Here is a 26,741-nt window from a genome sequence, read left to right as displayed (position 1 = left end):
ACAAATCATAGTGATCAGTTTTAGAATTGGAGTGAAAGCATACAGATATTGCTTTTGTGCCTTGTCTCTGCTACTCTACCCAAACCTTTGCTGGTTTTATCGTGGATATAATTCATTATTTTATGATCTTTTTGGTAGATTTTCTACCAAAATTCATTTCTTCTTTTCGGTGATGCTATATAGTACGAATTAGTTTTGCAGCAAGAAGTACGAATCCACTTGGCAAAATATGATCGGACAAATATTAATTTGAAAGAATAAAATCTAGACATGCAAGTTGTAACTACCCTCTTTCAAAACTGGAATTTGTGGAATTGTTGGAATTTTGCAAAAGCTTGTTCTTTACATCAATGTATATATTCTCCCAAATTGTCTTACAACACAAAAAAACTTGAGTATTTTCTTACATATTATCTGCCTACATTTTTGCGCTTAACTAGGTTATGGAAAAATAATTTGCTGATGAGATATACTAGGACAGATGGATGAAAATTACACCAACTTTTAACAAAGGTTTAAATACAGTTGTATTTTTATAATTTATCATATTTTTGCCTTTAGTCTTTATAATTTTTTTTTTGTTTTTAAGCTTTGTAAATTATATTTATTTTATTTTTAATTTTTAAAGCACCTTAAATAATATTTTGACAAGTGAAAAATAGTGTTATCTAAAATGTTAGAACGAAAAATAAAAAATATAATTTATAAGGACTAAACTTTTTTTACAAAAAAAATAAAAAAATACTAAAGAATAAAAAAATATTTAAGACAATCTGAATACAACAGAAAAGTTAGTTAGAACACAATAACAATTTTTAAAGATTATTGTTAAAGACTCTGCATTTTAAAATTCTAACTAATTTTTGTTTCTAAACCATGGAAGACTTTTATTTCATAAACACAATAAAAATTAAACAAAACTCACAATTTAAAAAAAAAAAAAAACAGAGTCATCAAATATATTAATATTTAAAGACAGAAAAAAAAAAACAAATAAAGTTGAGAAGGCAACCTATAATTAAAAAGGTTAACAGAAACGTGGGTCCACGCGTATTCGCGTTCTTTCCCTGTATTGGCGTCCACTTGTTATCTTTCGTTCTCTACTCTGTAAATTATCTGTCCACAAACTCTCTAGAGTTTCCACCCAAGATTTCCTGTTTCACAGAAATGGCAGATAGTGTTGTTGCTTTTCTGCTAGATAACTTGTCTCGGCTGCTTGAAGATGAGCACAAGTTGCTTTCTGGCGTGGAGGACAAAGTCAACTCTCTTTGCAATGAGCTCAAGTTTATACACATCTTCCTCAAGAATTCCGAGGGCAAGCGCAGTCATGACACAGTGAAAGAAGTGGTGAGCCAAATCAGAGATGTCGCCCACAAAGCTGAAGATGTTGTTGACACCTACGTTGCCAACATCACCAAGCACAGACAGAGAAACATACTTAGCAAGTTATTCCACCTCAGAGAACAAGTCATGGTGCTTCACCAAGTCAACTCTGACATAGAGAAGATCAGGACTCGGATCGATGAGATCTATAAGAATAGGGACAGATATGGCATTGGAGAAGGTGAATTCCGAAGCGAAGAAGCTGCTGCAGAAGCAGAACCACTCCTCAAAAGAAGGAGGGAGGTGGAGGAAGAAGATGTGGTGGGCTTAGTGCATGACTCAAGCCATGTAATTCAGGAACTCATGGAGAGTGAGTCACGTCTTAAAGTTGTTTCCATAATTGGAATGGGAGGGTTGGGTAAGACCACTCTTGCCCGTAAGATCTATAACAACAATCAAGTGCAGCTGTGGTTTCCTTGCCTTGCATGGGTTTCTGTGTCCAACGATTACAGACCCAAGGAATTTCTTCTCAGCCTTCTCAAATGTTCAATGTCATCCACATCCGAATTTGAAGAATTAAGTGAGGCAGAACTGAAGAAGAAGGTAGCAGAATGGTTGAAAGGGAAGAAGTATCTGGTAGTGCTTGATGACATCTGGGAAACCCAAGTATGGGATGAGGTTAAAGGAGCCTTTCCAGATGACCAATCAGGTAGTAGAATTCTCATAACAAGTCGCAACAAAGAGGTGGCACACTATGCTGGAACTGCGTCTCCCTACTACCTTCCCATCCTCAATGAAGATGAAAGCTGGGAACTCTTCACAAAGAAGATTTTTCGAGGTGAAGAATGCCCGTCTGATTTAGAGCCTCTGGGTAGATCCATTGTGAAAACTTGTGGGGGTTTACCACTTGCCATTGTGGTTTTAGCAGGACTCGTTGCCAAGAAGGAGAAGTCACAAAGAGAGTGGTCAAGAATCAAGGATGTGAGTTGGCATCTTACAGAGGATAAGACTGGAGTGATGGATATACTGAAGCTTAGCTATAACAACTTGCCTGGAAGATTAAAGCCTTGTTTTCTGTATTTTGGAATCTATCCTGAAGACTATGAGATCAGTGCAAGGAAATTGATCCAATATTGGATCGCAGAAGGGTTCATACAACCACAAAAAACTGGAATTGCAGATACAACAGAACTGGAAGATGTAGCTGACTTTTACTTGGATGAGCTGGTGGATCGCAGCTTGGTGCAAGTGGCAAAAAGGAGGAGTGATGGGGGTGTCAAGACATGTCGGATTCATGATATTCTACGTGATCTTTGCTTGTCAGAAAGCAAGTCTGATAAGTTTCTGGAGGTTTGCACAAACTCCAACATTGATACCATCAGTAATACCAATCCCCGTAGAATGTCCATCCACTGGAAAGGAGACTGGGATGTCTCTGCAAACACATTTAACAAATCATGCACTCGTTCCATATTCATCTTTGGTAGTGATGATAGAATGGACCTAATTCCTGTTTTGAAATACTTCGAGTTGGCCCGTGTGCTTGATTGTGATTATTCGATTTTTGGGTTTTTGCCTTATTCAGTCCCCAGAGATTTGAAGAGGATGATCCATCTAAGATACTTGAGAATATGGGTCAAGCACCTTCCAGATTGTGTATGCAGCCTTTGGAATCTAGAAACACTGGATGTAAGATATAGAGGGACAGTATCCAGTAAAATTTGGACGTTGAAGCGACTGAGACATCTTTATTTGAAGGGGAAAGGGAAGTTACCACTGCCAAAAGCAAATAGAATGGAGAATCTCCAAACCCTTTCGTTATTGGATCAGTATCCACAACAAATTATTTTCCTGTTGAACAGTGGCATATTTCCTAGGTTGCGAAAATTAGGTTTGAGCTGTTATGATTTAGACGGAGAATCAAGTATGTTACCAAGTCTACAGCGCCTCAGCAATCTTCATAGCCTAAATCTAAAGCCCAGTTATCCAAAGTACGGTTTTGAACTTCTATTAGACACCAATGCGTTTCCATCAAATCTTACAAAGATAACCTTGGATGTAGATGCATTCCCTGATCTCCAATCTTTAATGAAGACACTAGGGCGACTTCCCAACCTTCAAATCTTGAAACTAAGATTCGGCCATGTTGGTTTTCATCTTGATATTGGCAGGGGAGAGTTCCCGCAACTTCAAGTGCTTCATATGGATCGAATAAAAGTAAGACAATGGAGATTAGAGAAAGATGCAATGCCTCGACTTCGCCATCTGGTCATTAATGGCTGTTCTAAATTGTCAGAGCTTCCAGAAGAACTTTGGTCAATGACTGCCTTACGACTGGTGCATGTTTCACGGCCCTCCGAAGAATTGGCTAACAGTCTCAAAAATGTGGAGCCCAGGAATGGCTGTAAGCTCATAATCTCTAATGCTCCAGAACTGTGGACAGGCAAGTGGGACCGCTTTCTCTCATAACCTTTCTTTTATCTTTGTCTAATATTTGTTTTTTAATCCCGACCCCATTTCCATTTTCTTTGTCCAAATAAATTTCCAATTTAAAATAGCGGATATTCAAATTGAGAATGGATGTTGCTTCCTTTCCGTGTCTGGAGTTGTGTCTTACATATTTATAATACCTAGAGTTTCTTTTCCATTTGTATATAATATATTAAATTAAGGGGCGTCATGTAAAAGAGAAGTTTTTTTTTTCTCAAAAATTATATATTAAAAAAATATTTTCTCATATTTGATATACATTTTTAAAAATAAATACTAATGTAAAATGATATTTTTCAAAAATATTTTTAATCAATTTCTCATGAAAACTTCAATATTTAAGTATATATATATATACATCCCATCAAAAGAAGAAGAAAAAAAACAAATTCATTTAGCACGTTTAATTGTTAAAGCTAATTATTCAAATGACTAAGAAAAATTATAAGCTCCAAAGTAAAACATTGATTATCAAATTATCCTATCTAAAACTCTAAAGAGGTTATGTTAATGTTAAATGAAATATTCATTCGTCCCATTTGTAAAAAAAAATATAGTTGTACAAATTAGAGAAATAAGATGAAAAGGGAGAGAAATACGAAATAAAATAGTTAATGCAATACAAAGAGATAAAGAAGAAAAAAATGAATTGTAAAAAATGTAATAAGAATTTGTCGTAACAATATTATAACTCTCGCTAAAAATAGGTCAAATAATGGAGTCAACCAGCACAGAAATGCTCTACAATAACTACTGTTAAATATTTGCAACTATAACTTCAATTCCGTGCGTGACTTGTATATGTTAATTATACATTTGGCATTGAGATCCAAGCTAAGTCAAAAATCAAAGTCTAATAACATATACAATTGGTGGTAAGATTTTGCAATTTACATATTCACCATGATGGGAATTGAGAAGAAAAATTTTACCCACAGCGAAGTTTCCCAATGGTCAGTGTCCTAGTTTTCCTTGAAGATTACATTTATAAATCATGGAAGTTCCTGAAAAGTCAATTTCTCACAGCATTTTTTTCATGTTCTTTCTATTTTCAAATCCTTTGACCATAATTTTGACTTTGGTATATGTATTTGTTGCTTCATTTCAATATACCCATTTATGAAGTAGAGCAAGTAGAGACAAAATCATCACCCAGTTGATGTTTAAACCACAAGCAAAAGAAATGTAGTGGAAACCAACTAAATGGACTGTTCCCGTTCGCTCATCCCTCACTTTAATGCTTGAAGAACCTGTGAGATACAGCAGAGAAAATATTACTAATGAGCAATTATGCAAAATTAAAGGAAATAATGCAAGTCATTTGAATTTGATTTCTTATAATTTCTTTGGCAATTCTACCCAAACCTTTATATAACACGTCAATCCTATATTATCTTTAATTCATCCATTAAACATAACTAAGAAATCTGATGTGAAACAAGAAGTAAGTGGATAAAAAGAAATAAGGACGACACTTTTACATCAAACACCTCCAGGATGAGCATGCAGATACTTTAAAGTTTTAAAATGGATCGTTAAACTACACAGAACTATTCCTTTCTCGGAATTAAGAACTAAGGGTCAACTCGGTTTGAGAAAAATGTTTTATTATTTTTCATTTTCAATTTTCACAAAAATGGGAGAGTTCAGACAAATGTGAAAAAAATACTAAATTTACATGTTCTATTATAGATGTTTTCACAAAAATCTACAAATGTTTTATATTATTCATTTATATTATTTAAAATACAGAAGATTATAAAGAACTAATAATGATACTTACAGTTGTACTCAGTCCATCCAATAACCTGATTTTCAAGGTCATAGAAGACAAGTTTATTTGAAAGCACTAAATCTGCAACAAAAAATAAAAATACAGGTGAGGCTGCATAGTAAGTTCATGGAAAGCAAGCTTTCTAGTGATTCAAAGTTGTGATAACTACATTATAATTTACATCTAGAAAAAATATAAGGAAATTTCTTCCACCAGTAAAAATAATACATTTATTAGAATATTTAGCTTGTAAGTTTCTTCCAAAACAAGCATGGGGCCACTTGTCTCCATAAAAAATCTCAAGACCAATAATATGCTACAAAACTTTCACCAGCAAATTGCAAAAGGTTGTCAGAACCTACATTCACACCTTTAAGCCCCCTATCAATTAATCATCACATCTTTGACCAGATTAAATATAAAGTAAAAAAGAAAAAACAGAAAAAGGCCCTTCTCAGCTAAATCCTCTTCTTTTGCTTTAGAAGGAAGATTTAGGATGTAGTCATCGAAAGCAAACTTCTACTACCTTTTGAGTTAGGAACTTGTATCAAAAAATACAGAACATAGCCCAATTTCTTTCAAATCTCCAGTTAAGATACTCACAAGATCCTATACAAATGTATTCCAGGATATGCATTTATAATGTATTTGTCTTGTTTATTTAAGAACTCAGAAGTAATCAGGTTCAAAAATATCTTTTATCTCAAAATGCCATTAAAAAGTAACCCTTTCTTTCCTCTTATAATGGCTACGGCAGTCTCATTCTAAAGCTGGAAGCAGTATTCAGCAAATTGGTGGCAAATATATCTATCGGTACAGAAAAGGATTTGAAGAGAATACCTCCCAATAAGGTCATATTTTTGCTATCTCTTGACTGTGTCCCACTATTTTGCCAACCAATACACCAGAAATCTCCCTGCAGATGCACATTAGTATTTTATTTATAGTATGGTATATAAAGATTATGATCATAGAAATCATTGACATAAAAAAACCCAGCTCAGTACTAGTGCACATTAATTAATGAGTCTTTTGAAAAATCATTTTAAAACTATTGCGAGTATCTAAAATTACAAAAAGAATAACAGTTAATAAGGTTTGAAAATACAAAAAGATAATATTTGGTGCATTTGCAAATTGCAACTCCAGAATCCATTCTGGAACTCAAAACTAATTTGAAGCAGATGGGATACAAAAGGTTTTTAAAATGCATTGTGGGCACTTTGGGCAGAAGCAACTTTTTATTACTTTAGCCCAAAATACAGTTAGGCCAAGATGCAGTTGGTCTAATATATATATATATAGAGAGAGAGAAAGAGAGAGAGGGAGAGAGGAGGGATCAAGTTACTTCAAGAGAAACTCTTTTAAAGTTACTCTCCATCCTCACACAGTTCATTCTCTTGAAATCTAATAGTTATAATGAGTAACTAATCTTAATCATTAGATTTTAAGGAAATGAATGGTGAAGATGAGGAGTAACTCTTAGAGTTACTCTTGAAGTAACTTGATTCCTCTTCATATATATATATATGACATAGAACACCGACAACAGGTCCCAAAACAAGCCAAACAAAACTCTGCTAATCATAACAAAACACACAAAGATACAATGAGATTTGCAATATACTTACAGAGGGAAATAAATAATCATGAGGATAAACCTTCAACGAGAGCCCATTTTCAAAATAAAATGTGACAGCTGGAAATCCATCATCAACACTGCAACATAAAATAAAATAACCATTACACCCCTACATGAAGCTGATAATACAGACATAAATGCATAGGATATGCAAAGGGAGAAGTCCAGTTATCGAAGCACTCCAACAATACATACTCAATACAGAAATCAAGACATCTGCAACACGGCAAACCAACAAAGAGCATAAAACAATAAACCAGCCACTGCAGATTAAGTAAGAACATTAACATGATCAAATAAAAATCATAAAACAATATGTGAACCGATACTGTAAAACGAGCAACAGAATTAAAAGGAAAAAAAATTCAAAGCATACATTCATTACTGCATACTACAGTGAAAATAGAAAAAATATATAACAGGAGGATAAGACATCTACCAAAATAAAAAACAAAATGAAGATGCTATAAAAATTATATGAAAGGGAACAGTAAAATTTTCCCAAGTGGAATCACAAAGTGAGAGAGTGAATAGTCCTATCCTGGAAAACTTGCTATGCCATGAAAAAGTTACTTGAAGATCCAGGAATATAACCTCAAACACCAACCACTACAGATGCCAATGCTCATGACAGCAAGCTTAAACAACGCCAACATGGCATTCAATTGCCATATTGAAGGATGGTGACTAATTTAAACAAATAATAACAACAAAACAATGAAATCAGTGAGTGAAGAACTGAGTTGATACTAGAGGAGCTGGTCTGGTAAACTTAATGGTAATTTCACCCTGTTCAAAAAGATTTCTCACCATACAATTTTCAAAGGAGATCGAAGTAAAACAGAATTTGTCAAAAGTCAAAACCACTTCTTATGTGTTTTTGTGCAGTCTTCTGGTTTACTATTGCTGAAGGGCAATTCTACCTAGAACAGAGGAGAAAAACACTCACCACCTTGCCATTTTTAATGTGACCTATGCCACGCACCATGGACACCACAGCTATGGGAGCGCAACTGTGCCATGTTCAATAGTATGCAAAAGAAGTTTTAGAGAAAGTGACCCTCAACACACCCAGTATGGAAGCACATAATTTTAACAACATTGTCAACCCTGAACCACCATTATCAAAACCACACACTTTAGGCCCTTCCTTCCAAAACAAACTTGACAACAAAGAATTCTTCTAAAGCCTGTATGCCGAAGTAAGCTAGCCAAAACACTTGCGCTTGTTCCAACCAACAGCAAGACACTATATACATACAATATGCATGCATGCAATATGCATATTTCTTTTCAGATGTGTTCAAGAAAGAAAAGATTATGTTAACAGTTAAACCCCCAGTTATAGTAGCAATATAGTATAAGGATTAGTTAATATGAATGTTATGCATCATACCTCTCGGAATATTGAAAGCACGTATACTCGTCATGGAGAGTCCGAACTTTTAGATCGGGGTGCTGAGAAATTATCTAACAAGAGAAAGCAATTCAGACAACTGCAATGTAAATTTAGAAATTTAGTAATTTGCAAAATTTAAGACTTTTATGTACCTTATATACTAGCGGCTCATAAATTCCTTCAGGCAGATAGGCCAAGGTTGTACCACTGTCAATTATTGTCCCTTTTCTGTCTCCTTGTGTTGATGTATCTGTTGATAGACTAAGGAAAGCATGGCCAACTTGAACTGCAGTCATATTAACACTGTAGTGTGGCCTAAAAAACCACATTTTCAAATGTCATATTTTCTCAAAATATGGATTTTTGTAAACCAATATCTGAATAGAAGAGAGATTCTATTATTAAGATCTCATAGCTAAGGCTATGTTTGACCCAGCTTATTTTTTGCTTAAAAGCTACATTAAAGTTAAAGCTAAAATAAAAACTTTAAAATTAAAGTAGAAGTTGTTTGGTAGTCTTAGCTTAAAAACTCCTTTTAAGATAAAAGATTTGTTTCAACTAGTTCAGGAAGAAAAGGAGGAGGCGAAGATATGCGGCTAATTTTAAAAAGCTACTTTAGTTAGGGTTTTTTTAAATGCTAATTTTCTCCCTTTTCATTTATTAAATGGTCCTCAAATATTAAGAGTTTTTCTCTAAATGTGTTTGGCTCAATTTCTCCTTTTAAGGAGAAGAAAAAGGAAAAAAGAGCCGGGCCAAACACCTACATATGTGGCCTCGATACTACTTATAATGACTTGGGCAAGCTTCCAAGGTTGATTCAGCCCCAGTCTGATGTCAATTCTAGTAAAAGTAAACAAAACTATGAGTGCATAAACAAAATTGACCAACATCCAGCATATAGAAGCATCAAGCATGGACATGAACATTTAACAAAGATATATTGTTTTTTCATTTAGAATATAGGGGAAGAAAGTGCTGACTTTTATGGTTGAAAACCACTGAAATCCTACCGCCAGCTTCAAATAACATGAGTTCACTTTACATTCCAATTACAGTTTACACATGACACCTTCAGCTTCAAAGAATCTTTTAAACCAAAATTTTAATACCACTGAAATGATGACCTCGTTAGCCAGTTGAGGCCTACATTCCATTTAGAGTGTAGATGTGTTGAGACATGTCACTGATGACTTGAGAAGAAACCATTAATCAATACTCCCTCTGGACTCATATATAAGCAAAAAAGTGATCTTTTAAGTTGGACTTAAATATAAGCAAATTTAACTAATTTTGTCTTATTCAATGCTATCATTCCTAAAACATCCCTCATTTAATTGTAATTCTATTTTCAATGACTCTTTTTTATTCATGATAGCAAGTTCCAACGAAAGATATTTTAGAAATAACCTTATTTTTTTCGCTTGAGATTAGTAAAATTAAATGATGTCAACTAACTTTCTTAATTAGTGTGAAATTAGTTATTTTTGCTTATATATGAGTCCAAAGGGAGTATCTAGCAAGGACAGGCTAGAGTAGAGCTTATAAAGGCTTGGGGAATCCTCACCTCATGAGCTAGCTTTTGGGTTAATTTAGCCCAAATTCAATAGAAGCTACATGTTTTATTATATCATAAAACATTAAAATATTTGCACAAAAAATAATGTAGTCACTAACAAAAACATGATTAAAAAAAAACTAAAACAAACTTATCCTCAAAAGAGTAATTAATAACACTATAAGAAAAACTAATCTCATTCTAAAGTATATTAAGTGAATGGCATACTGGTCTGGTAATAATGGAGTCATGTTTACTTTAGGTTGCACAACATGCCCAATAGCAAATATACCACCTCCATTTACTCCATTTAAGCAATGAGCAAACATCTTTTTCACTTTGCCAGAAGAAGCAAGTTGTGAAATCATTGATGAATTAGCTTTTCCAAATCCAAGTATTCCACCAAGTGCCTCTTCATTCGAAGAACTTAGATCTCCAGATTGTCTTGCACCACACCTACAAAACAGCAAAAAAATCATTTTAAATATAAAAAGAGGGAGAAATATGAACCAAAAGATGTATGCAATAGACAACATTAAATTATCATACACAATAAGAATCACCGGGAAACTATTATAACCTGAAAGCCTCCAAAATCACATCAATATTTACTAAACCATGTGATAAGGTGTTCTATTCACTGCCTCAATATTTACTAAACCATGTTATTTACAGCATGTTTGGTAAAACTGAAAACTTTAGCATTGGAAGATTATAAATTCAAGCGCTGATATTGTGCTAAAGGAAGCTATTAGCATTTAACATACCTAACAAAGATAAAACAAACGAAATTATTGTCCAGGAAATAGTTCCTGTTGATACATCACTGACTGCACAAATGCTGAATTATTCAATATTTTTTTTACATAAATTTATTTTTCAGATTGAGTAGGGTTCAAGCTTGGAACACAACAAAAGGAGGACTGCAAGAAGTACAAGCCTATATCAATATCAACGTCAGCAGTCTCACTCTCAATCTTACTCAAATTGGTAGCTGACCCAAACCAATATCAAAGTCAAGTATTTTTTCAGGCTCCAATATTAGTTTTGGTGAGGAGTTGGACGCAATTTATATGCTTCATAATGAAATAAAAAGCATACTCGACAGTTTTTGAAAAGCAATGCCTGCACACCAGTGCACCCACTTTATGTTAATATCATATCCAGATATGAGAAATTATGCTATTGCAAGTTTGCAACTAAAGCAACAGGTTAAATTACTATGAACAAACATGCATGGTATTGGTATCTGAGTTCATGACTTATGAGAAATTAATGTCCACTAACAGCAACAGATCAAAAGTAATAGACATACACAATACATAATAGCACACATTACTGCCAAAAGAAAACTCACCCAAATACAATACTTCCATTTGCTGAATCAGTTTTAAGGTCCCCAGACACTTGATCATAAAGTACGATATCCTTTACAAAGTAACCAGCAGTCGAGCTCCCATCACCATATATCTCCAGATATGGACAGGAAATATTAGCAGTGCATCCGGTCAGCAGACCCCCATTGATCTCTTTGCAAAACTGTTGATCACAGGGAACAAATTTACCAGAGGAGGATTCCTTTATGTCGTAGAGTGTAAGGTCCATCTTCGATACACAGAGAAAAAGAAATTCAAATGAATAAAAACATCAAATGTTGAAATGAGAAGGCTGTACATGATTCAGCCATGTGAGAATTGTCTTGCAAGGGATGGTCTACCATGGTACACGCCCTGATAGTGTAAAGGATTTTATACACTCTCAACCAATCAGAAACTCCCATGTAAGGTAATTATGTTGAATTTTATCATAACTCATTTAAAAGTCACCCCTAGCATGATTTCCGATTAGTTGACAGTGCAAAAGATCGCTACACAATGCATAGATTTTAAACTCAGGTTGTAATCCATCCTAATTTTAAAATGCATACACAAAGCACAAAAAAAAAAAGAAAAACTAAGCAAGCACGTTTGGCAAGTAATGAAGATAATAAGGGTAGCTTAAACTAAAAAGATGAGAAGCATACACCAAGGTTGCTTCTGGTGGGGCATTCTTTGCACTGAATGCAATTCACCCACATAATGTCACTGCCAGTGTCCACCTGCAAATAGTAATTCTTCGGAGGAGTTCCAATCCCAATTTTAGCGTAATAAAGCCTATGAATAGAATGAATCAGTTCAGAAGATGATCGGAAACAACGCTATGGTCCAAAAATTGAAGGAAGAAATCAGTGGTTAGGGACTGACCCGACGGCGTCGGGGCGGCCGGAGCCTCCGAGGGGGAGGTCGACGCCGGCGAGGAGGGAGAGCTGGCGGCGGTAGTCGTGGGCTTTGAGGGCGGAGAGGGTGCGGTCCTGATACTTGCACTTCACGTTGAACACGCCGTGGGCGGCGCTAATGACACTCAACGGTGACGGTGACGGTGACAGTGACAGAAGCAACCACAGACACGCGGAGACGAAGAGTCTTCTGCTGCTTCTGCGAAGCATCTCCATCGTCGTCGTGGTCACACGATTGTTTGGTGAAGACTCGAGAAATGCTGTTGGAGTAGGGAAGTTGGGGTCCACGCGCGCAGCACGAGAATGGAGAATCACATTGGTGGAGGATACAAAATAATAATAATAATAATAATATATCAATAATAATATATAGAATATAACTTTATGTAATTTTTTTTGTTTTTGTATTTTTAAATTATTTTATTTTTATTATTAATATTAATATTATTAAAGTAATAATGATAATAATTAGTCATCTTTAATTATATAGATTAATATTGACTCATTAATCAAAATTAAATAATTATCCATTAATTATTTTTTCATTTTCATTCAACAATTTAACATTTAAACTATTTTTTAAATTTTTTTAATTTACATTAAATTTTCACTACTTTTATATTATTAATTTTTTTATTCTACCATTTTTATTAATTTTATTTTTTTATTATTATTATTTAAAAAATTCAGAGAGTCATGTTTCTCTTCCCCTAATAATAATAAAAGAGAAATAGTAATATATAATAGGTGAATTTATTTAAGCTTGTTTTTAAAAATAAGTATTTTTAAAAAATACAAATTCTATAAACTTTTTAAAAAAAACATTGATATAAAAGTATTTTTTTTAGAAAGTTTAAAACAATAGAAGCACTTTCTCCATTTCCACTTTCTCCATTTCTTTTTTCTTTAAAGAAAAATCCACTCTTAGGATTATTTTTATTTATTCTAGGAACACTCTTAACACTTTTGATTACAAGAACGGGCACATGACGACCACTTGACCATACATTATGAAATCGAGAATCAAAACTAAACAAATTACTTGTTTTTTCAGATTCATTCTATTAACTAGTTTTTTCACTTCATATTCAAATCAAAACCAAATGGTATCTTATATTTTTCTTTTTTCAACTCCATGAAATACTATACTAAATAAATATATTTTAGGGTTTAGTAGTTAAGTTTTTCTACTACTTCTATCCCACCAAGCGCTGCCTAAGAAAAAACTTCTCCTTAAAAAAAAAGTAATTTCATTTATGTAACACCAGGAAATTGAATGTTGAATTTTCTCTTATGAAATGACGCTTCAAACAAGTTAGTTAAAAATTATTGAGTCATAACATAAAACGCAAAGTTTCCAAGAAGTTATATTAGTATTCACACACAAATTTATACGCTTTATATTATTAATTTTTAATCCATACTTCATCTCATCAAAACTATTCCACACCCAAAAAGTACTGTTCTCTTTTATTTTATTTTTTGTCATTTTAAACAACTGGTGACCATGAAAACCAGTGTTCCACAGGTTTGTTGTTTGGAAAACTCGAGCTGATATTAACTCGAGCTGTTTGGAAAACTTGACAATAAATTCATTCAGAAAACAATCAGAACTCTTTTTCTTTTTCTGTGTTGAATCTTCCGAAACACAAAAAACAAACTAGTAAGAAAATTGATAATCCCCGCTTAAACATGAATCGAGCTGATTTCTTCCCACAAAATATTTATATAATGAATGAACAAACTGTTTTACAACCTGCAGAGTAAGGGACCCTTGAAAAGCTTTGTATAACCCAAAACTGATGCCTTCATCAATACTCATGGACTATACTCTCAACCCAAAAATAATGACCGAAAAAGGATGTAAAAAAAACAAAAAATTTTATATCATCCCTCACCAAAAATTACCAATAAAGCAATTGGCGACCCTACATACCCGTCTATGTGACAGGCAACAAATATTACAGAAATCGTATCCATGAAACAAAAATACGTTGGCACATACATGGAGACTATAAAAGGAGCCCACAAAAGGGAAAGGGGTGGAAGGGGACAACACAGTCTTTGCAAGAATGGGCACTTTCCTCCAAAAGGATAGCCCCAAAGCACCAAACAATAAGCTGAACTAAGACCTGGAGAAACTGCTGACTCCACAGTTCCCTGAATACATCATCCTCTCTCTCTCTCTCTGGGCAATATGGCTACTTCGGTGCACAGTGCTCCAGGCACTTCAATACTGCAAACTCTTCATGATCAAAGACCAACAACTGGTGACCAGAAAGCCGACAAATGCCTCAAATATAGGCAACCCTCTGATTTTCCTAAAGAATGGGTAACTGAGAACTTGAGAATTAAAAAAGCAACAGTAATAATGTACATTCCGAAGCTTAAGAAGCTGTGGCAGCCGTTGACTTCTCTAGTTTTTCCTTTTCAATTTCTGCCCTTCTCTGCTCAGCATGCTGGGCAACACCATTAGCGAGAGCTTGATAATTAAACTCAAGCGTTTGGGTAAGGTTCACAAACCTCGATGGATCCGATGATTGTATCACTACAGGAAAATTTTAATTGGTAAGGTGGGCATGTCAGATGATACAAAGAACAATAATGATGGCAATGGTGAACCTGAACATTTTTTAGCTTACCTTTGATTGTATCCACAAAGAAAACAAAAGGATCGACCTCGTCAATTGGGGACTGCAACTCTTCATCATCACTAAAGTCATCATCTGAATCATCATCATCATCATCATGGGGCCGGAAAGACTTCGCCTATATGCAACAGATGCAGATTGAAAATAAGATTCTAAGATTTAAAAATAAAAGCCAGTAAACCAACAAATAATGAACAAATAAATACAAGATGAAACAAAGTACAATAATTGTGTTTGGAGTAAGGAAATATAAATTTTTTTTAAAAAAAATCATTTAGTTCAACTTATTTTGGAGAAATAATTGCTTTTTTCTTAAAGAACTTTTGAAAATTAAACAATTATTTCTCTAAAAACAATTGTTTCCAAAACATGCACAAAATTTGAATGAATAGGATCCCATTTCTGAAAACTAGAATTGAACATCTAGTTCAACTGAAACCAGTGAACATCCTAGTTTACTGGACCAGTAAAGCCCCAATAAACAAACAAGAAGTCAACCAATTAGCTGGTTGTTGCTGAAACTTGTCCAATTCTTTGACTGTATCAGCCCGTGAACCCAGTGTTAACCTAGACCCTCTTTTTTACTAGGTGGACAGAGCTTTAAGCAATAGATGTGGTATGGGGGGTCAAAACCAATGCAATGCTGCCACTAAGCATTGGCAGCAGCTGTACCAAGAGACTGATATGCCTAGATGGTAATGGTAATCAATAAAATATTTCAACAAAACAATTCAAATTAAAATACATCAAGTTTCAATATTAACAAACAAATAAATTAATTTAATTTTAAGCCTTCTTACTTGTTCACTACATTTAATTTAAAATTTAACTTCATAATAAAATATAAATTATAGAAGTAACTATGATTCAACCAAAATTGGACCACGAAGTCAAGCACCTTAATGACCTGAGCAGAAGTCATACAAGCATATAGACATAATATAATAATCCTTTATATGCAAGCAAATGTTTTTAAGGTCTTCATATCCGCACCTGTTCGGCCAACTTTCTAAGTGTGATAGTATCGGTGTCCTCTCCATCATCAGCATCAACTCCCATTTCCTTTTCAAAACCACTGCCATCCTCATCTTCATCATCGGTTTGAAAACCATCCATATCATCATCATCTTCAGCTTCCTCCTCTTTTGCAGCTTCTGCAGTGAGTACACAATGGACTGAAAATTAGGCACTCACAAAACAAACTACTGTTAGGATTACCGAGCAAGTCGATATAAATGTCATCAGTATACCCCTCATGAATTGTGGCATCTCAAAGTTATAGAGACAAGGCAGACATACAGACCTGCAACTTGTTCCTTGTAGGCAACTAGAAGATCAAGATTGGCCCGGAACACCTGACCTAAAGCCTCTGCTGGCAATTGATCAGCTGGGAGTGCCAGTAATGAGGTTAAACCAAGGCAGCATACTTTCTTTTCATGTTCCCTGCATATTGATTGTTAATTTACCATCATATGAGACCTTCAAATTGTCACACAATATTTCAACTGTTGTATGGAAGTGCACAGAAACGACATACAAATGTGGGACCAAGGGATGGTCAAAGGGTAGAAAATAACAAACCTTTTAAAATTAGCACGCATTCCACTCTTCTTAACTTGTTGCAGCAAATGGAACCAAAGATGGAATATTTCTGATGCAACACCTAGCTTTTGCAATATACTGAGAGTCAGAGCTGCATTGTAGTAAAGAGCATCTGCAATCTGAAAAAATTAGCTTCTCTTAGAAGGAATTAACTTATGATGCCATTTCCTGCAGACAAATAATCTTTGAAACCGTAGACAAGCTTACCATAGATAAACTAAACTCACTGGGTGAATCAGAAAAGGCCTCAGATTTGTTTTAAAAAAAACCTTTACGTTTATTCTCTTCCTATTTTAAATTAAAGAAACCTACAAATTATAACACTCAAGGAAGTGCAATCCATATTAAGTTCAGAACAAGTTAGGTGTTTGGATAGAAAACTACCATACAAAACTATACCTATCCGACTTTTTATAATCCATTCACATTCAATAAAATTGAAATTCAAAATATATCGTGCAACTCCAAACTAAATTAATTAAGTAATTAACAAAACTTTGAGTTAACATAGTTCCAGAACAGATGGGTATTAAGTGTTCATCAGTACCAGAGACCCCAAAAAATCAAGATAATATTGACTATGTCAGAACATTATAGCAAAGGAAAGAAGCAACAAAGGCCAATTTCCTGACAATTTCATTCATTCATGCAAATATTGATTTTGTAACAACCCCTTCTTACCACTTGCATGAAAAGACATTTCAAATAAGCTTTTTCAGTGTGACGCAAGCGTTCAACCGTAATTCTGAGATACGGCTCAAGCCAGTGATCCACTTGTCCTCTGCAATTCTGGAAGACAACTTCAATAAGCTTTGGAGCCGGCACAATATCATTGTCCTCCATATTTTTATCCGACATAATCTGCAATGTGATATACAAATCACAGACATCAGTAATAACGGAAAAAATGATAATAATATCAGGCCAACCAAACAGGTGGTGACTCAAGTAATGATGTAAAAGTAACTCACGGATGAAATCATGTTCCATAAACTCTGTTGATAGTCAGGCTCTTTGCAAGTAAGGAAATGAGCAGTTCCCCTTGAAATATAGTTGTCCAAAGGAACCAAAATATCTGCAGAAGTTTAAAACTTAACAAATAAATACCCAAGATGATATAGAATATTCATTTGACCAGAAAATTGTCCATATTCTATTTTTAGCTTGTTTCTTTATCAAAAAGATGTTTCTAAGCAGTCTATAGCTGTGTCTATCTTCAGGTTAATTCAGAGATCAACTCACTTCTTTAATATCAACAAACAAAAGAGGCCATCCACAAATTATTCATGCACTAGGAGATTAATTATCAGAGAGGAAAAAAAGAGTTGAAAGTAGTTGACCACCATACTTGGAAAGAAATCAATTGCCCAATCCGCCAGTGCTTCCATCATCAATGGCCAAAGACTCCACATATCCAATGAAATTGTTGGAGAGAAAAAAGTCATATATGATACAATCTCCAAAACTTCTTCAAAAACCTCTGCAGTTACACACAGAAGATAATGCAATAGAGCCAGAAAATACAAGCAAAATTAAAATATACAAACCATGGCTTTCATACCACAATCTAATAATGAAACAAACACAAATACAAAGTCCAAGAAGTTAAAGAAGCAAATTTATACAAGCTTAAGCATCACATTCATTTTACACAAATTTAAGCATGCAGAGAAAGCCCTGAATTATCAAGAACATCATACATCCATCCTAAACATCATTGGAAGGGGAATAAAAAACCATTACCCATGCCCATTTGTTACAGGAAAAAATATTTCCACAAGGCCTAACAACCAGTTTAATTGAACAGTTAGACTAGGTAAACAATAACAGCCAAAAAAGACAAGGTGACCTAAGGGTTTTTTTCTTGGAGCATTTTGGCAACTTATAAGAGTGAATCTAGTTTGCTTCCAATAGATATTGAGTGTGTCCTCAATCATCGGACCATTTTTTTAATGATAAGCTTTAATGGTCTTGATACAATTAAAGAGGAAATTTTTTTGTGGAAATGTGCAATATACACTACACTTTGGTGCAGGTGGTCTGAGGGCAACTCTTGTAATTTTTCAGGAGGTTTCTATAGCACAATAGTTTGACATAATAAGATTAGGCAGATATGCTGGGAGAAACCAAGAGGTCTTTTTTAAGGAGTTTTCCCTGACTGATAGGCTGGGAGATTCTGGTAGCTTTGCTCCATTGATGTTTCTTTTTTTTTCCTTTGTAGTTTGCATTGTCATTATAGTTCTAAGAGGATCCCCTCTCCACCAAAAGTTTTATAATTCTTCTCTAAATGAAAAATAGAAGTGTGAATACATGCACAAAAACAAAATGACATTGAAAATAGGATTATAGGAAGGGTAAAAAAAAACAAATTAAGCCTCAAATTTCAACAAGTAGCCATCATTCAAAGTGGAAATTACATTTTTTCTATGAAAGAAAATTCCATAAAAATGAGAAATGCAGGATGGGTAGAAGTACCTTGACCATCGGTTGTTAACATTCTACGCATTATGGGAAGCAAAGTAGGTTCAATTTGAACAAAAAGATGTGGAAGCCTGCTCACTGATTCAAGTATTGTGCTAATAGCACGTAAACAACCAACTGCAGCAAGAGCACCTGGATCATCAGCTTCTTCATCAGCTTCTGCAGTGTTCATACACCTCCAAAATGCAGCGGCCTGTTGTTAATCAAAACTAAAATATTATTCTCCTACCTCTATATTATACACAATTTCTAGACAATTGTCAATGGAAAAAAATATATATTACCAAATTTTGGCAAAGACCAAGTGCATAAGGGGCCATCTCTTCCCCAAACTTGTCCACAATAGTCTCCAATGTAAATACAAGGTCCTCATTCTCAACTTCATTCATAAGTTTGAAAAACTCTGGATAAAATTCAGCTTAGTTAAAACTTATTCAGCAAGTCAAATAAAAATTCTGGAGTGAAACAAAATTCTCACGCCTTCATACCATCAAGGAGTTGAGGAAGAATAGGACGGATTTCATTCAAATCTGCATTGATACATCATGACAAAATAAGCATAAACAACATTAATCATATATAAAGGTTTATCCAATATAATTATACAGATACAAAAAGGTAAAAAAACCACCTTTGCAAGCTTCAATAAAAGAACGCAAAGCAAAAACTGAATCAACACGCACAGGAAGTTCAGAATCCTGCATTCTGGATACAACACACTGCAAAGCCCTCCGGAAGTTGTTCTGGTCTGAGAAGTTAATATGGGCATATTGTCCTGCAACCCATGCTGCCTGTTTTTCACAGGAAAATTAAAGTGTAGTCTAAATAATAATTCCATCGCATGGTTATATTGTATTTTAGAAGGAGACTGGAATAATAAAAAAAAAATTGCAGCATGCAGTTCTTTGATCTCTCTGTTTTTCTCCCTCTCTATCCTCCCTGTTATGTTCTTCCCTCTTTTTCTTTCTGTCTTTCAGTTTCTCTCTCTTCCCCACCTAAATCCTATATCACATGGGGATTAATGGGGTAAAAACTAGAATAGGATAACATACCTTAGCCCTAAGGTGGCCAACAGGACTGCTGAACTCAGGAAAGACATGTTGCACTAACATACGCTCAAGTTCCGATTTGTATGGCTCGGTCTGCTTCAATTTGTCACAAAGTGCCCCGATAGCAAGAAGCGCACCATCTTTCTGTCTATAGGGCTTGTGTTCTGCAGAAACTTCATCATACCTAGCACAGAACAGATCCTAAATATTGCACCCAATTATAGATCATTCGTTCTAACAGTAAGTAAGCTATTACCTTCTGAAAATTTCAACAATGAATTGAATAAATTTTTGAAGATTTTCTTTCCCACGTTTTCGAACCAACTCACTCACAAAATCCATGGAAGCAGTCCTAGGACTATACAAATCTTCAATAATGTCTGTAACAAAGAATTAGAAGCTATAAGATATCCCTGTGCAATTTGTTGAAATATTGATTCCATGTTTACACAGCAACACAACTTTGTCAACAAGATTGATGGGCAGATTATTTGCCATTATTTGTGCAGATTTATTGGCCCTTTAAACCAGCATATCTTGTATGATTGTATAGATGTAATTGTGTAATTATATCCTTAATTACTTAGCCCAGCTGTAGGTTACCGTATATAGTTTTTTAGCAAACTTCAAGGCTAGAAATCAGATTGTATCATACTATCATATTATTTAAATGAGAAATCTCCAGAGGAGAGGACACAGTTTTCATCCTAATTTTCTGAGTTTAACAAACTTACCATAGCCTTTCCTTACATATTCATGTGGATCTTCATCCCAAAGCTTTTGATCATTATCATTGAAGCACATAAGGGGGAACACTATTTCAAAAAGAAGGACATCAAGCCGTGGTTGCAGCAGAGTATACATACTATTCCTTGAAATGCTGCATATGTTAAAAAAATAAGAGGGCGAATTATTATGTACCCACTTTAGCAATAGCAAATAAGGCACTCAACAACTCATAATCTCTCTTCACATATGCCCTAACTTTGCAGACAACAGAAACTTTGTTTCTGGGTCTGATTTGACATGCAGAAATGGAAAACATGCATCCATGTTGCACCTATGGCAGAAATATACTAGCATCACACATGGGGCTTTCATTTTCCTTGTATCAGTTATAACTGCAACAGACTCCTCCTATATCTTCTTAATGGAAAATTAATAAAACGCATAACGCATAAGCATATGAATGGGCATAAGCACCCTCTTAACCACCCCCCCCCCCCCCCCCCCCCACACACACACACACACCCACAATATAAAAACTGCATATCTACCCTTCCACAGTTTCACTCTCAAGAATAAGGGGTTGGATTGGACCAAATCAATGATGCAGAATGACACTTCAAAGTATACCCACCTGTTGCTTAGATATTGAAGAATTAGGTTGATAACTCTGTCAGGTAAATAGCCACCTACACGAATGACATTTAACAGATTTAAGTGGCACTCTAAAATTTTCCCCGCATAATGCTTCTGAAACATTTGAGCAAAGGCTCTGTTTTCGGGGTTTTGCAGCTTCAAGTCTCCAAAACTGTCACAAGGTAATTAAAACAGCCATAGAAATTCAGAGTCAGTCATACAGAAAAATTGCTTATAACTATTATATAAATTAATCCACACCTAAACATACCGAGTGTAGAGCCTATTGAGAATGTGAACTGTCCATTTCTTGACCTTCCACCAACCCCATGATTTTCTAAGATCAGGATCAACAGGCTGACCTTCAGAGGGGACAGGCCTCTCCAATATATTTAAAAATAGCATCATCCAAGCATTGAAGATATTTTGATCAAACAACAGCTTAGGAATCTCCAACTGAAAAAATTCAACAAAACCCAGAATTGCACGTGTCAACTATGTGAATTTGAGTGGAGAAAAGCATCAAAATAATTGAGGTGGCTGACAATGCAATCTCAATTGTAAAATATGTGTTCTCCTTTCTTTCATTTTATCCCCACTTCCCCAGTAACAGCAAGGTCAACCAAAAACAACAGCAACCAAGATTTATTCAAATACAAGCACATTAATCAAAACTAGGATTTACATGGATACTGTAAAGTTGAGTATTTTTGGGGTTTTTAACGTTTTATACCATAATTTTTTGCCTTATATTTGACATGAGAGGAATCGTTCACTAGTCACTGCTACATAAACTACAATGTGAAAAACATGTCACTGAAGATCTAGTAACCCCAAGATAACTTTCTATTCTTTTCTTAATGAAATTTAATATGATGAAAAAGCATATCAGCCCAATGGCAAGGGATGTTAAAGCAGTAACCTTCACGGTTGTCAAACTTGATAGTTGACTCGTATACTTGTATTTTAGAGGAGAAAACTGAGTCAATTCGCACAGAAACTCATATCAAACTTGCAATTTAATCATTTATGTATGATATTAACTTGTAATATCAATCTTATGGAGATAGCAGGCCTTCAATAATGAAGGTCTATGTCAGAACACATAGGGCAGACAGTATGTCTTTAAAAGGTCCCCAATGTAACAGAATATAAATTAACTGCAGTTAGTTAGTTAGTTAGGTGAAAGGACTAAAGGAGAGAACTTATAAAAAGAAAGGAGAACTAAGAGAGAGGGGTATCATGTATTTTAGAATTCACTAGAGACTGGAGAGAAGAGCCCCAGGACTCTTGAACAGCTGGGTATTCTTTTCATTCTTCTGTTTGTTCAATCCCATCCCTATTCAGTTATCACATTGATACCAGATTGGGGATTAAGGTTGTATATCAATAAATAAATAAAAGGTATTGCGGTGTTGTTTCTGATCAAGTTTCATTATATGGTTTGCTTAATTATGAAACTGGAATGCAGAATATTTAATCATATTATATGTTGTTTGGATACTATGATAGGGTTTTCTTAAATTGTAGGTAAAATCTTATGAGTCAAGTCCACAGACAATCCACAAGTTTACATACTCTCTCAAATTTGACAACCTTGATCTGATCACCTAGGGTTAAAAGGGAATACATGCTACACAGCAAAATTAACTAACTCTGCGCTAATTAAGAAAGTTAGTTAACATGATTTAATCCTACTAATCACATTTAAAAAAAATGTTTTTTTCTAAAATGTCCTTCATTGGAACTTGAATCAAGAATAAAAACAGAGTCATTGAAAATACAATCTCAATTAATTGAAGGGTATTTTTGGGATGATATCATTATAATAGGGCGAAACTAGTTAAATTTGCTTATATTTACATCCACCAATTTTTTTGTTGTTTATGTTTCAGTCCAGAGGTAGTAAACAGAATGAATATTGATAAATGTAACATGCATCTTGAACAAGGTTTGATCAACAGCATAATGCATAAAATAATTCACTTGATTTAAGCAATACATATGAGGAGAGGAAGCGCACATATATTGAGGACCAGAATATTTTACAGATAAGCTTGATTAAATCAGCTACTTCAAGTGATGGATTAACAATCTGGACAAGCCTGTTAAATATATTGAGCAGGTGAGGAAATGTCTCGTCAACAACGCGATAAACTGGTACCCTTTCCTCATCTGACTTGAACCTGGGAGGAGAAAATAAAATAGTTTATTAAACTAACATATACAAGAAGAATCAATCACTATTAAAGGTTGACAGGATACTTTTGAAATATAAGCTCTGGCCAAATCAGATATCAAATGTTTGGAAATGGAGATCTTCAACCACTTTGCATCTTATTGATGGAGATGGCAAAATAATCATACTGACTAAAACATATGGGATGAGGTTTGCACCTTCCATTTGAAACAAAGTAAACTACAGTCTTTTTTTATTTCCCTTTCCATACTTTCTGAAACATCTCAATTTATTGGTGACATCATAATCTTTCATTCATTCTCTTCAACACCTCAAAAGAAACTCGAAATTATTGTTCAAAAAATAATTATTGTTAATTATTTGCCCATTGTCTTTACTTTTTGTACTAGAAAAGCAGAAGAAATTTTTTTGGTTACGGTTTATTCTTGATTTTTCTTTTTTCTTTTTTCATGACATCTTGGATTCTTGAGGGTTTCTTATCCTAACATTTGTATCTTTCTCCACACTCTTCTAACTATAAATACACACACATCATTTATAACAAATGTATAGTTCAATGAAATAATATAACCAAAATAGGATGACCATATTCACCAAGGCAGCCCAATTAAAATCTAATAGATACAAACTTACTCATATTTTCTAGAAAGAATCCGCAGCACATACAAGGCACCATGGACTTGTTGATCCTGTAAGTTATGCTTCACCCAGTCAAGAAGATGAGGCCACTGCTCAGGATAATCAGAATGTATAACTGTTTTAAGGCATTCACCAAGCTGTACCCTATAAACATAACATGTAAGCAAAGAACAGAAGTCAATACAATGGAAATAAACAGGCATTTGCAAAAGAAAAATAAATATGCCAGAGAGTGTTGACCCGCAAGAGTTGTGGTCATCCACTAGGGTAAAGAGAGTCATGACAGCAACAAGTATCAAAATAGAGAAGATGTGCTACCAAACACCAGGCAGCCAGAGGTGAACAACTGTACCTCAACAAAGGAGGAACCTGGGTTACAAACACGAGAATGTGATCCCTCACCACATCTTTATCACTCTGAGAGATCTTCTGTTGGGTATCTACACAGACAACCCAGAAAAACGAAGAGTATGATCAGCAAACATCAAAATTCATTATCTAACTCAAACCAACAATAAAAAGAGCATACCATCAAGAGGAGACCAATTTTTGGCAATAAAGTTCTTGAAATGAATACTAGCCACTTGTCGTACACCCATGTCAACGTTGTTGTCTACAATGATTTGTAACAGCCTCACCAGATGCTGAGGCGCATACTGAAACTGTATGTATATTTAATTTAATATAGTTAAAAAAAAAACACATCAAATTAAAACACTAATACATTCAACTAGCACGCATAAATGCACACCTATACCAACAGACAACAAAGTTAATGTGTTTTTACTTTATTTTCAAGTATCAGAGCCTCACAAACACATTCGTGAAAATCAACTCTTCATATTCAAGAAGATCATTAATACACACAACCAAATTTAAATTCATCCAATTAAAGCACTGCTGCATTCAATTAGCAATCACACGCCAAAATTCACAACAACACCAAAATCACCGCGTTTCACAACCATCCGTACTTGGCAAACACTTAAGCAGAAGCGAATCAAATAAACACAAAGAGAGAACCGATCAAAACTCTGATCAGAACCAAAATTCGATAATAACCGAAAGGAGAGTCGCACCTGATTCAAGCCCTGCTCAGCTGCTTTCCGCTCGTCCGGATTGGGACTGAGAGCGGCCTGGAGTATAACAGCGAGACTCGAAAGATCCATGGAACCGAGAATTCGATCAAAAAAAAATATCCGACAACGTGCGAAATTCGAATTGCGAAATCAAGGAGGAATCGAAATATAAACCCTAGAAAGAGCGTGCTCTAGGGTTTAGAACGGGAGCGAGAGAGCAAACTCGAATCGAACAGCGAGTAAGAAGTGCCTTGCGATTTGTGCTGAGTTGAGAGAGAAAGCAGTGGAAGAAGAAGAGAAGATGGAGGCTATTTAAACTACTAGGGTTTACGTTTACGGGTTTTTAACCATCTTGCTACTACTACCTATAGTACTTTTTCATTGTGACGAGGGAGAGAGAAAAAAACAAAACACATGCTCTCTCTGATTTGTCTAGTTGGACACTTGGCGGTGTGTTTGGGTACGGGGATACGTTAGAGGCGTACGGGGATACGTTAAACCCTCTGACGTCCGTTTGCGTTATTTGGTGTTTGGTGAGGACATTTGTAGCGGCTGGAGGATATTTCACGCTTTTGGACTCGCGTCTAGGAAGCTGCCGCTTTGATGGGTTTGGCTGCCAACTCCACCTAATTAGAGAACTGCATACTAATGATTTCAATTTTTCTTTTATTATTATATGTGTGTTTCTTTTTTTTCATGTTCAAATATAAAGTAACATTATGTTTGGATAACATATAAAAAATAAATTCTATTTCACAAAATTACGATGATATCGTAAAGATTAAAAGTAATTATTTATTATTTGGCATTTACTGTTTAATACTTTTTAAAGTAAATTATAATAATATCTCTTAAGATTTTGTATAATTATAAAAAAAAACTCATTATTTTTTTATTATTAAATTTATTTTCTTTGTAAAGGATGTTAGTGTAAGATTTAAGAATGTGTTAGTGTAATATTTCTAACATATATGAAAGTTTTAGTGTAATATTTTTAGACTTAAAAAGGATTAGTTTAGTAATATAGAAAAAATTGATGGTAGTATGTATAATTTGACAAAAGCTGTTGCAGTTTTTTTTTTATTTTTTAAGGGGGCTCATGCAGTGTTGTTGTTTTCAAAATCCTTTTATGTTATACAATTCACAATCAATTTCTCTAGTTTAGTTTGACATTAATTTCTTAGGTGATAGATCATTTTTTAATGGAGGTGATAAATCAT

At 34.5% G+C, this 26,741-nt stretch overlaps 3 protein-coding genes across 3 annotated transcripts; 1 reads left to right on the top strand and 2 right to left on the bottom strand.

Annotated features, from left to right (window-relative positions):
• Positions 1-1,061: 1,061 nt before the first annotated feature.
• LOC114397564 (putative disease resistance RPP13-like protein 3) lies at positions 1,062-3,968 on the top strand. The gene has a single exon (XM_028359655.1). It carries the CDS (start codon positions 1,168-1,170, stop codon positions 3,790-3,792), a length of 2,625 nt encoding a protein of 874 aa, XP_028215456.1. The 5' UTR covers positions 1,062-1,167; the 3' UTR covers positions 3,793-3,968.
• A 504-nt stretch (positions 3,969-4,472) lies between these two features.
• On the bottom strand, positions 4,473-12,775 carry LOC114396445 (aspartic proteinase-like protein 2). Its single transcript, XM_028358421.1, has 10 exons — positions 12,427-12,775; positions 12,207-12,336; positions 11,541-11,788; positions 10,412-10,639; positions 8,781-8,943; positions 8,626-8,699; positions 7,219-7,306; positions 6,428-6,503; positions 5,597-5,668; positions 4,473-5,063 (listed from the first exon to the last, which is right to left on the bottom strand). The coding sequence occupies exons 1-10, from the start codon at positions 12,672-12,674 to the stop codon at positions 4,918-4,920; spliced, it is 1,473 nt and encodes a 490-aa protein (XP_028214222.1). The 5' UTR covers positions 12,675-12,775; the 3' UTR covers positions 4,473-4,917.
• A 1,369-nt stretch (positions 12,776-14,144) lies between these two features.
• Positions 14,145-25,900, bottom strand: LOC114395406 (importin beta-like SAD2). Its single transcript, XM_028357181.1, has 22 exons — positions 25,522-25,900; positions 24,972-25,104; positions 24,795-24,882; positions 24,437-24,586; positions 23,627-23,789; positions 21,875-22,059; positions 21,602-21,775; positions 20,976-21,121; positions 20,498-20,621; positions 20,245-20,425; positions 19,824-19,983; positions 19,681-19,722; positions 19,477-19,595; positions 19,187-19,385; positions 18,060-18,191; positions 17,683-17,786; positions 17,393-17,572; positions 16,691-16,830; positions 16,413-16,552; positions 16,103-16,263; positions 15,101-15,227; positions 14,145-15,006 (listed from the first exon to the last, which is right to left on the bottom strand). The coding sequence occupies exons 1-22, from the start codon at positions 25,609-25,611 to the stop codon at positions 14,846-14,848; spliced, it is 3,099 nt and encodes a 1,032-aa protein (XP_028212982.1). The 5' UTR covers positions 25,612-25,900; the 3' UTR covers positions 14,145-14,845.
• Between the last annotated feature and the right edge of the window lie 841 nt (positions 25,901-26,741).

This window comes from Glycine soja, chromosome 18, assembly GCF_004193775.1.
Source record: "Glycine soja cultivar W05 chromosome 18, ASM419377v2, whole genome shotgun sequence".
NCBI lineage: Eukaryota > Viridiplantae > Streptophyta > Magnoliopsida > Fabales > Fabaceae > Glycine > Glycine soja.
Note: the sequence above shows the minus strand (reverse complement) of the source record. Positions and strands in the feature narration are given on the sequence as shown.

Coding starts and splice junctions, on each gene's coding strand:
- LOC114397564 (XM_028359655.1), top strand. CDS start 1,168: ATGGCAGATAGTGTTGTTGCTTTTCTGCTAGATAACTTGTCTCGGCTG.
- LOC114396445 (XM_028358421.1), bottom strand. CDS start 12,674: ATGGAGATGCTTCGCAGAAGCAGCAGAAGACTCTTCGTCTCCGCGTGT. Junction 12,337..12,426: donor GGCCGCCCCGACGCCGTCGG/GTCAGTCCCTAA, acceptor TTCTATTCATAG/GCTTTATTACGCTAAAATTG. Junction 7,307..8,625: donor TGCTTTCAATATTCCGAGAG/GTATGATGCATA, acceptor TTTATGTTGCAG/TGTTGATGATGGATTTCCAG.
- LOC114395406 (XM_028357181.1), bottom strand. CDS start 25,611: ATGGATCTTTCGAGTCTCGCTGTTATACTCCAGGCCGCTCTCAGTCCC. Junction 17,787..18,059: donor GGCAATTGATTTCTTTCCAA/GTATGGTGGTCA, acceptor AAACTTCTGCAG/ATATTTTGGTTCCTTTGGAC. Junction 16,553..16,690: donor ATGCGTGCTAATTTTAAAAG/GTTTGTTATTTT, acceptor ATCAATATGCAG/GGAACATGAAAAGAAAGTAT.